Genomic DNA, 12,010 nt, shown 5'->3' on the forward strand with positions numbered 1-12,010 from the left:
ATTCCTGTCATTCTCCTCACGACAAGTATTCTCCAGTGAACAAAGATAGAGGCCAAAATCTGATCGGCGGTCTAACTTTGGTGACAGATTTAGGTGACATTGACAGATTTCAGTTTCAGAGACAACTTCAGATTTGTTCTAGAAAGATGAATTTAATAGATAAAATTTCTGACAGATGAATGTTTCAGCCAATAGAATTACTGGAAATCTATTCAAGGTCATTACGCCGTTACGCCGATACGCCGTTTTTAGGATAGTGTGGCTGCACCTCAGGGTTCGGAAGTAGTTAATTTATACGTAATTTACCTGATTAACTACGTGTAGTTTTTCTTCAAAAACTACGTCTTTTCCCGTTCATTAACTACATGAAAACTACGTTAATAAACTATGTATTAATATTATGAATAATTTTGCTTTGTATGAGAGGTCAAAATAATATGATGTGTGAATTGTAATCGAAATTATTATATATTTTATAGAAATTGTGATATTTTTAATGTATTTAACAGAAATTATTATATTTTAAATCTAATCTAACTGATTTTTACAACAACTGATTCCGACGCTCGAAAACCAACAAGTTCCGACATTCAATTCTTTTTTCCCCAGCCTACTCTTCACTCCGCTACTCCAAAACATTCGCCGGCACGGGGTGCCAGGCACGGAGACGGCGTGACGTTGACTGCCTCCTCGCAAGGATCATAGGCGTCGATAACAGAATATTATATTCAAAGCCATATTTCTTCTATTTTCTTAAATACATTGTGTTTTTTAAAGCTTCAACTTACTATAACCTCACCTCAAACCTTTGATATTTGATAGTTACATACATAGGTTACATAAACTACATCCTCTACATAAACTGCATGTAATGTAGTTTATGTAATTTTTAAAAGTAACATGTAGTTTTCCGAACTCTGCGTGTCGTTCTTGCAGTAGTTGGTATAGAGATGATTATAGAGCTACATCATGGTACAAAGAACAAGGTATGATCGATAGCGGCTCCAAATTCGTTAAGTTTGCGCATACCACCTGTGACGTCATACGCCATACAAAAAAATATCCATATTGTTCAATTGCCACTAATAAAAAAAGACCTAAAATAGGGAAGAATTAGGACATAACCCCAAAAGTTATGTCAAATCATCGCGCTTGACATTTGAACAAATACGTTTTAACGTATTTGCATTTGAAAAATTATTTTCACATTTTGACACATTCAAATTTCACAGATGACACAATCTGTTTGACAATTTGAAATTGGCGCGCATAGCTTGCCGACCAATGGTGGCGTTTATCACCTGTGACGTAGTGACCAACCTGCGCAATATCATACCACAGAACAGATACAAATTTGTATCTGTTCTGTGATCATACCTTGTATTCTTTGTATTATGGAGCTACAGCATTAACTGTGATATTAAAATTTCATGAAATTTGTTATTGAGTTATAACTATAACCCCTTCGTAGTTATAGCCCGTTATAGCCAAGATATTACGTTTTATTTTCATGTTCATGTAATAAATTATAGGCATGGACTTTAATCTTGAAGATCTAGAAACACCTATAAACGTGTTAAATAGATAATCTTTGTATAACATTTTATATGTTATATCTCGTCTGTTATACCGATTAGGAATAGTAAATTTTTCACAGAGAAGTTTTTTATAAAACTGGAATTTTTTAAAATGTCTTCAGGTAAAGAATTATTACTGTTAGTTATATGTTATTACATAAGCTTGAATTGGTAAATTGTTTATGAGGTCAAGGTTAAATACTTGAATTTAATTTGTTGTATGTGTGAAATGGATATCTTACATAGACAAATAAGTAAATTACTTGTCTGAGGATTTGATTATGCTTTATTTGTAATATATCACTTTTGGTGATTTGGCAAATAATTACAATATATTGTTATTTTATTTAGAATTTGGAGAACTGTTTTTAATAATTCTAAAATAATATAACGATTGTCAACAGATTTACCAGTTAAGACTTTCTTTTCATTTAAAAAAAAATCTTGATGAGATCTACCTATTATTAAAATTCGTATTTTTTATTCATTCATGACTACCTTTGAAGTTAAGAATGGCTCCACACAATTGTAAAGGGTGCTTACAATCTATTCTTGCTAACAAAATGTCCCAAGAACCTCAAGCAGGTAAATCTAATCAATCCATGGAGCAGGACATTAATGGAGAGGCAAATGGGTTCAACAATAGTGATGTTTATAATCCAGGTAAGTTTTTAAATTTGCATATTAAAGTTTTTCCTAAATTTTCAATTGCTGAAATACGAATATCCATATTCTTTCATTATGAAGATTATCTTTGATCTTTAAAAAGGTCACAAACAAAAAAATCTTTGACCGTACAGTTTACATAATTTATCTATACATTAAATTTCATTAATTCGTGTTGTGTTCGTACCATGAATAGAGTTTTTTAAATACAAGTAATTTATAAATTTTGGTTTACTAATGATTGGTTAAGTAGTGTATTTGTGGTATTCAGTATTTATAGAAGTGCATTTATATTATTCAATTGTAATTAGTATTTGATAAAAAAATCGGATAGTATTGTGGTTTATTGGTTAGGAAACTATATGGAGGGGAATACATATAATTAACTGTAATTTATGTTTTATATGATTTTGTTGACGAAAATATTAAATGCCATTTTTTTAATCCCTAACGTAACAAAATAATGAGTCCTTTTTAAGGTCAATGTTAAATTTTATTTCAAAATATTATAATGAGTACTTCATATCTTAAAGCTAGATAAATGATATTTTTAGATTAAAATACCATATCTTTATCAAAAAAAATAATTGATAATAGTCTACAGTTTACAAAAAAAAAACTATATTAATTATTTGTTTTAATACATAAGTTTTCTACAAATGTTGGATAGAAATATAGTACCAATGACTTCTGTAAATTCGAGTAAGGAGTTAATGAAGTAAACATATTTTTTTTGTGCAACATAATGCGTATCTTTTTAGCAATGCCTTGGTTTGGTATGGATATAGGAGGTACTCTTTCTAAGCTGGTGTATTTCGAACCGAAAGATATGATGCAAGGTGAATCTGAATCAGAGATTGAAATTTTAAAAAGTATTAGAAAGTACCTAACAAAGAATTCATCTTATGGTAAAACAGGACATAGAGATACACATCTACAAGTAAGTATTGTAATTTATTTTATATATTCTATAAAATATTATTCATGCCTAAAAGTATATGTAGATGTTAACTTAGTAGTTCTTGTCTTTAGTACTAAGATTTAAGGTTGTGAATGTTGTGATATCAGTAAAAGAAATTTAAATTTTTACATATTCATGTATTCGTGTTTGTTTTTGGCATACAGTGTTATTTTGTAATCGGAATATTGGGATATTTTGCTTGTCATATTTTTTATGTATTTGAATTTTTTTGTCTCTTTAGTGAGAGAAGGCACAATTTCGACAGATGACAATCAGAAAAATAAGTTTATTTTGAATTAAAATGACATACAACTGTCACTGTCATAATTATATTCACTTGTTGATCGTTGAATAGACTTAAGCATATATTTATGTAGACATAACTCTTATACCAGGTGGTGCATCGTCGTTGGAAACAGGAAATCCCATGCAAATTTTGAACTGTCCTAATATTGGCTGCCTTGTTAATATGTTTTTTAAAGGTCTGCGGATGCTGAATACACATGTCAAATTTGGACAATTTTGGAAAAGCCGATTTTAAGTAATTTAAGAAAAACTGCATTTATTTTTAAATTAAAACTGACCAGGTAACAATGCAAAACCGGGCAAATGCCAACATACCTTAAGTTGTCATCCTATGATTTTGTGGATGTCAAATTGTATTTTCTAAACATTAGGCTTTCGAACCAGTTTTAAATTACAAAAATTTATTTCAGGGACATTAAGCATAGGCATAACGCAGTAGTGTAGACAGCGCAACAAATTACATTTGACAATGATAAAATCGTCGGGTTACAAGCAAAATACACTAAGTCAAAAAACGAATACATTTTTGATGCATTTTTAATGAACTAATTAGCGCCATTATGGACTTAATTAATATAAAAGTAATTTAAAAATTAAACTAATAATTCTTAGGAGGTATAGTAGATTTTTTTCTGGATATAGATCTATATTCTGGAAGAAATCTAGTCAAATGGTATAAATAAATCAAAATTAAAATAATTGGACTTAGTGTGCTTTGCTTGTAAACCGACGAAATCATAGGTTGACAAGTTAAGGTATGTTGGCATTTGCATGGTTTTGCATTGTTAGCTCGTCAGTTTTATTTTAAAAACAGATGCAGTTTTTCTTAAATTACTTAAAATTTGCTTTTCCAAAATTGTCCAAATTTGTCATGTCTATCTATTTACGACTTCGCTGTAAAATCAGTAGAGGAGCTAATATTTGAACAGTTCAAAATTTGCATGGGATTTCCTGTTTCCAACGACGACGACGATGCACCACCCGGTATAGGTACAAAGGTTTAAAATACTGTTGTTTGTTTTGGTATGTTCTAGATATGTTTTATTTTTCCTATTGATCGAGATATTTTTAGAATGCTGTTTTAGAAATAATAATTGTTTTTTTTTGCCACTAAAACAGAAAAATAAAATATTTGGTTTTTGTAAAATCTGATGGTGGGTTCATACTTCGAGTATTAGCCCTAACCTTACCCTTAACATTAACCCTAAGAAATTAACCTTGAGAACTTAAGGAAAGGCCGTTCATACTTCTCCTACTTGTCTTAAGAAAATAATCAATATTCTCGTAAGCGTTTGCGCTCATATAAAACATATGTTTTGAACTAACCTAAATTCACAATTATTTTTAAAATTTCTAATACTAGAGAAACTAATTTTTACATTAATAATTTCTAGACCAAAAAATATATAATTTATTTACATTTATAAACCGTCAAAGTCAACATGTCAGAAATTATTTCGAGAATTCTTAAGACTCCTAGCTTTGAGCATGCGCGATTCAGTTTTGAATTAGCATTAGCCCTAAGAATATAAAATATCCCAACCTGTTAGGACTAAGGCTAATGTTAGGGCCGATACAACGAGAGCATGAACGCTAGCGTTCGTTAACGTTGATTCATATTCTTGGGATTAAGACTAATGTTAGTGTTAGGGCTAAGATCGGAAGCATGAACCCACCATGACTGTTATTTTGATTCGACACAAACCAGCTTTTCATTGTTCTTTCTATTTGATTTAAAATTTTTGCTTAAACAGAAAAAAAACACATCACCAGTTAAATCGTAAATATGTTTCATGTAGGTCTGCGTATGCTGAATACACATTAGGACTCTAACTCACTGACGACCAGGTCGCAACGACCTGGCCGTCGGCTGGCCGGATGCATTGCGTTTATAGCTGCGGCCAGATGAACGACCAGTTTCAACAGAGTTGTCAGATCTAACGATTTTTTACGTTTTACCAATTAGAAAATATTGTTTTCAGAAATGTTAAAATTTCCGAGTTAACTAAAAAGCGAAGTTGCTATTCATGAGCTTATTAAATGTTCTAATATTAAATAATGCATTTAAAATATTCTTGGATTTTTCGTTAATAAATACTGGTGTGGTAAATGGAGTAAGTAAAATCTCCAACCCCGACAACACGATAACGTCGTTATTTCCATGTTTTTCAAATCCGCGATGCCTGCTATTCCATCAGTCGTTTCATAACAGAATATTCTACATCTATGTAATTTAATATGTGTAGAGTGAGACATGTACCTAACTCGTGAGATTTTCAGCATTATATCAATAAAGGACAAAAACAGTAATGTTCCTAAAGGTGCGTCCGGACTTGAGCATTTTAGCCCGAACGAACCGAGCGCGCACGAACAAGCAGAACAAATAGGCCGAACAAAAAGCATTGTGTACGCGCGACCGACAAAAAGGGAGATATTTTGTTTTTTTCTACTGATATGGGACTTCTACTGATGGCTCTTATCGACTTTAGAAGTGTTAGAAGTAAACATATTAGGGCCATCGTAAAAAAAGGTCGTCAGACACTGGCTCTAAATATAAGCAGGTAGAATGTTTAGCTTCCAGTTATTTCAATGTTTACAATATAAATTCCTCTTTTTTATTGTTACTGAGAATCTACAACAGTAATTACTTCCATTTTTATGAATGTTTAAGTTACTTTTACTCTTAATTTTTTTTTTAAAATAATATATACCTAGTAGAAATATAGTCTAATGAACCCTGTTTGAAAAACGTTAAATTAATTATAATATTTAAAATACAGTTGTCCTCCTTGTACATGACTACAATACAACTAAAAAAACTAATTTAATAAAAAAAACAAGTGGTTGCAGAAAAACTTTAAATATGATTTTTTTTTAATTTTTTTAACATCGAAACTCAAAGGTATAATAACAGGTATCATACCAACCATAAATAGAGTAGATATGTCATATAAAAATGTTTTGAATTTTTACTAGAATCGACCCTTGATAAAAAAGGGACTAGATTTAAGTTTATCTTTGATCCAGTCTGTATACTATTTCTTTGGATTTCTGCACGTGTGCAAAAACTACACTAAAACACTATATCTTATAGAGAATAAAATATTGTGCTTTGAATTTGAGTGATTTCATCTGAAAAATTATTAATTTGGAAGAAAATCGGCAACAAGCGGCAGAAAATAATAATATTTTAGTGCAGTCTACTGGTCGCAACGACCAACGGACGGCCAGGACGTTAGTGTGCGCCGTATCATTTGATTTAATGGTTTTAGAGGTAGCAGCGGCCTGGCCGGTGCGACCAGTGTGTTCGAGCCCTTCGTGTGGTCTTCAGTGTGTTCGAGCCCTTAGGGTGGATCAAAAAATCTCAAAAATGAAATTTCGGCTTGCTATACGGTGCAAAAGTTGCCCCACAGAGAAGAGGTGAATCCCACAGAGAAGAGGTGGTGGCGATATTTTTGTAGTGCTCCAATCTATCATTTCCGTGTAATCAAATGCGTCAAATTTAAGTGACGGTGTGTGAAAGTTCCTAGTGCCTTTTCCAGGCATTAGTTTTCGCTTGGTTTCGCCCATAGTTTTCGCTTGGTTTCGCCCATAGTTTTCGCTTTTACTCTAGTAGGTTTTTTTGCAGTTGTGGTTTTTGGGCCGAAATTTTATTTTTTAGATTTTTCCATCCACCCTAATACATATGCCAAATTTGAACAATTTTGAACGTGCCGATTTTAAATAATTTAAAAAAGTGCATTTATTTTTTAATTGAAAATGAACAGCTAACAATGCAAAACCACGCAAATACCAATGTATCTAAGATGCCATCCTATGATTTTCTGAACATTACTTTTTTGAACCAGTTTTAAATTACAAAAATTCATTTCAAGGACACTAAGCGTAGGTACTATAACGTAGTAGTGTAGACAGCATAACAAATTACATTTGATAATGGGTGCGTTCACCAGATGACAACAGTTGAGTAGTTGAGTAAGCGACCGCGTTTGTCAGCCATGATGACTAGACGCTGAATAGCATCTGCTGCGATTTTCATGAAGCTCGAATAATTTGTGCTGACCAACTCAACATAGACTTGACATATGACATAATTGACATGTGATGATCGTTTGTTGTTGTTTGTTTTGGCGGTCTATGGCTTTGTGTTACTAATAATTGGGTGCGTTCAGGGAACACAGCCGCTGACATTCAGCCTAGAATTTCGCTGACCAGCAGCTTATGATATTCCCTAAACGGCACAAAGAAGCAGAAAGAACAAGAAACAGTAGCTGTCTCATGCGCTCTCTGTCTACTATAAAAATTTGAGAGAAATATAATAAATCGTCTTCGTCAAATCGGTCTATAATCGATCTTTAGTCTTTAGAATAAAAATGATTTTGAAAAAAGAACTATTATTACTGGCTGGGGGATCATTTAACAGTTGAAAATATATTATTTGACAATACAGTATTAAACATTAAATTTCTAAAAAATAACAGTTTATAAAAATAATTTTACCTATACACCTAAACAAAACAACTTAAAATAACAGGAACTGGCAGTTCGACCAAGTCACCTTTTACGCATTTTTTTTGCGATGGTATGGTACAAATAAATAAAATTACTGAAGGTGTAAATACCCTACAATAAAAAAACGACGTCAGGGGTGATGTGGAGATGAAGATTGCTGTTACTTATTATAGGGAATATTATCGATCGTTATTTATAAGCCAAGTAGGCGCAATTTTTTTAGGTCCGACGGTATTATAATTACAATCAAAATTATTTATGCTGATTTAGATTTTTTCAGAAAGTAGTATTTTTTCTTAATTTCAATGTATTTAGAAAATTCTACATGAGATGGAAATCAAGTTGAATTTCTTTATTTCTTTAACTTCTTCGATCTCTATTTACAAGTCTTTTTCGAACGTTTTAGATTAACCTACTGCTTTGTAACTTTTTTGGCAACAAATATCTCCTATTTTTTAAAGATTCGATTAACTACGATTGACTACAAACAAACCATAAAAAGTAAACAATAAACTGAGAACATTAAAGTTATTTTTAGTTATTTTACATTAGTTGACCACAGATAAGCAAATAGATTAAGGGTGACTTGTCTCAGCCTAAATATTTACCGCTGAGAATTTTGCACAGCGGCTGACTGTTGCTGTTCTTCAGAATAGACCGTTTAGGGAAATCGCTTACTCAGCCACTCAGCCGCTGACCGTCCCTGAACGCGGCCAATGTTTATTTCATTATACAAAAACGTACTATGGATCCTAATACAGAAAATATGTAATCCTACAGTTTGGTTTGTTTTGATGGTGTTTTCTGAGGAGGATCAGCAACCAGTAATTCAAAATGTTAGTGAAATCTCCATTGTAACGTTTTTAGTTCGTTACATGTCTTTTATATATGATATATGATGTCTGGCGTATCATCACCGGATTCCGTATCGTTCAGGCCTGGTAATTTATTTGACACGCTTGGCGTAGTTTTAACGTTATATAGTCGACAACCCTTCATTCCCGGTCATTTCACTGCTTCTGTTGAGGGCTGTCAACATTGTTTCAAGGGGCCTCTCTGCATTGATTGAAAATAGATGCAGTTTTTCTTAAATTACTTAAAATCGGCTTCTTTAAAACTGTTCGATTTGGCATGTGTATTCAGCATAGGCAGACCTTTAAAAAACCCATAGCTGTAAAATTAATAGGGGTATAATTTCGGTATAACTTCAAATGTGCAGATGTTTAAGTTTAAAAATATGTCATATTTTAAAACCAACTCTGTATATTTATGACAAATCCACCGAACAAAAAACATTCAGCGTTTCATTTAATAAACTACGATTTTTGTATAAAAATATACTTGAATCGCCCAGTATATCCATTAAGACTTTTTTCAAACGTGGCCTATTATTGCCTGCATATGCTACTGATTGTAGCGAAAATCGCTGAAATGGAAGCCTGATATAGATCTTTTCAGAACACTGGGTCACTCTGTAGACTTTTGGAAATGTAAATTTGAGGTATTTACTGTTGCAGCCATCAATCATTAGTATATAGTTTAAAAGAAAAGTAACGCGTTCTCCTTGACAATGCGTTTTTTAACGAGGGAAAATATATGTAATTAATTTAATTTGCTTAAAAACTAACTTTGTTTTTTTGTTTGAGCAGTTAGTATGACAATTAGTTAATTGTTATCATACAGTAATTGGAGCATTACATTATTCATTATATTATTAGATAAAAATATAAATTAAAATATATAAATTAAAAATTTCAGACCTTGAAATTTTAGTTGTAAAATATGTACCTATTTAAGGTTTAGCCAAACAGTTGAAAATATTAGTATGAGATTCTGAGAAACAATCTAATCCTTTTTTCGCAAAACAATAGATTATTTTCCTCTTAATAATAATGACAAATCGCCTGATTTTACGTTTTTATTATTCACTACTTGAGCAATCTACATAGATTATGAAAATGGAATAATTAGTAAATGACACATACAGGGTGATTCACGGTGATAGGATTTTATTGAAAATTGGGATTTTTGCGTAAAGGTACCTGCTTCATCTGTCTAAAATATTTTCAGCTTTACAATGTTGCCACATTTGAAAAGTGGTAGCATCTTTGTTATTTTAAACGGAATACCCGGTATATTATTACATTTTTGAAAACTACTTTGATATCTCATAATTTTTATATTATACTAACCTATACCTATTTCTGATAGTTTTCGAGATAAAAATAAAACGTGTAAAATTGACAAAAACATGATCTTGAATAAACATTGGTTAAATCATAATGTCGACATATCCAATCTGTCTAAATCAACTGATTGGATATCAAACAGGGAGATCAGAAAAAAATAATTATTTCCGTTTGTTGTACAATTACTGAAATCTTTCTCATTTTAAATTCAACCCTACCAATATTATTTAAAAAATAAAAATCCAAATAAAATTGCTTTTCAACGATATATCATGTTCCTATACCGTTGGTTTCTTCAGTAAAACCATTTAAAAGTTTCTCTTCTGGTATCTTGAGTAAAACCATTTAAATATATAATTGTTTCGTTTAAAGAAAATCGTTGCCATGATAAATATTCAAACTTTAAAAGTATTAATTAAGCTTCATTCGGAACCTCGCAATTAGTGGAACATAGACAAACAAATAAAAAGAGACTGACAAATCCCATGGTAAATAGTGGAACCGCGTTCCTGTAGCGCAACTCAGAATAACAATTTTGAAACCAATTAGCAGCACCATGGCAGGACGTACGTCTTTATTGCTATCTTTCTTTATTATGTGTGCTTTATATGAAAAAGAAAGAGATAGGTATAAAACGTATCGTAAGACATTACCGCACATTCTGGCTGGTGGAAAATTTAAATTAGCCATTAAAATTTTCACTTAAACTGATTTATTCCCTATACCACGTAAAGGAAACGTGGTGTAGGGAATAAATCAGTTTAAGTGAAAATTTGCAGTTTCTTTCAGAACGAAAGAATACTACTATTATAAGGGAAATTATAAAAAAAGCAAAAATTGTACTGTTTTATAAACATATTTATTTATACATAAAAATAAATAAACTTTTTATAGTATAATAACAAAAAATAACAGTGTTTGTTCCACCCACCTACCAATTTTAACTGCAGAAGAACTGACTGTTGCAGGAAAAGATCGGCCAATTTTTTTAAAGGGCATTAAAAATCTCATTTTCGAAAAAATTGCCTAATTGCAATTACAAAGTGAATATCCAAGCAAAGAAGACTTTACGAGAATCATGATCCTGAACCATTTTCAAGTCCAGTTTTAATCCTAAAACATAAGTAAAATAGGTATATTAATAAAGTTTCTGGTTACTATAAACCAGCTATTAGGCAGTAGGTAGTTTATACCTACCCAAAAAATGAAAAAAATTAATTGTATTAATTTGTTATGTTAAGAAAGGTTCGAAATATTTTGGACACTACTATACTTCTACTTTTTTCTTAATAAGATGATAAATATATAACTACTTACTTTTATTTTACCGGATGTTTTTAACATATCTATCAGAGAAAGAAAAGAAATAAAAGCAATTTAATTAGCCTTTTGATTTTTTGAATAATATTATACCGGGTGCGTCTCAAAAGTGGCTCACCCCTATAACATTTTTATTCTTTCAGTTAAAAAAAACGAGATTTGGTATGTTAGTCTATGACATAAATTAGGATTGAGTGACGTATTCATTTGTTTTCGGTCACTTCCTGTTTCACCGGAAATGACTACAACTTTTTATTTTTAAATGGCACCCTCGGTATTTTTTTACCTTATTCGGTAGAATAACACTCTGAATAGAATGACATATCATATATCAACTTTTGACATTTTCGCATATGGTTTATTTGAAATTATAATTTGCGGTTCGTAACGAAAATTTGACTCCAAATACCAAAATATGCTAATTAGCCACCCTCGTTGCAGTTGAAAAAGTTGAGATATGATTAAAAATACGATTTGAG

The 12,010-nt window shown here is 31.3% G+C and overlaps 1 protein-coding gene across 3 annotated transcripts in view; it reads left to right on the top strand.

The window, feature by feature from the left end:
• The first annotated feature begins 1,396 nt into the window (after window positions 1–1,396).
• Window positions 1,397–12,010, top strand: part of LOC115876979 (pantothenate kinase 1) — a 32,248-nt gene continuing 21,634 nt past the window's right edge. Inside the window, exons 1-3 of one of the 3 annotated variants that reach the window (XM_030893033.1) lie at window positions 1,397–1,699; window positions 2,084–2,240; window positions 3,005–3,183. In XM_030893033.1, the coding sequence (XP_030748893.1) occupies window positions 2,090–2,240; window positions 3,005–3,183 (330 nt within the window). In that variant the 5' untranslated portion in view covers window positions 1,397–1,699; window positions 2,084–2,089. Of the gene's footprint in view, window positions 1,700–2,083; window positions 2,241–2,433; window positions 2,456–2,499; window positions 2,946–3,004; window positions 3,184–12,010 lie in introns of those variants that run through there. The other 2 variants (XM_030893035.1, XM_030893034.1) reach the window with 2 other exon arrangements.

This window comes from Sitophilus oryzae, unplaced genomic scaffold (genome assembly GCF_002938485.1).
Source record: "Sitophilus oryzae breed Bouriz unplaced genomic scaffold, Soryzae_2.0 scaffold_1441_pilon_pilon, whole genome shotgun sequence".
NCBI lineage: Eukaryota > Metazoa > Arthropoda > Insecta > Coleoptera > Curculionidae > Sitophilus > Sitophilus oryzae.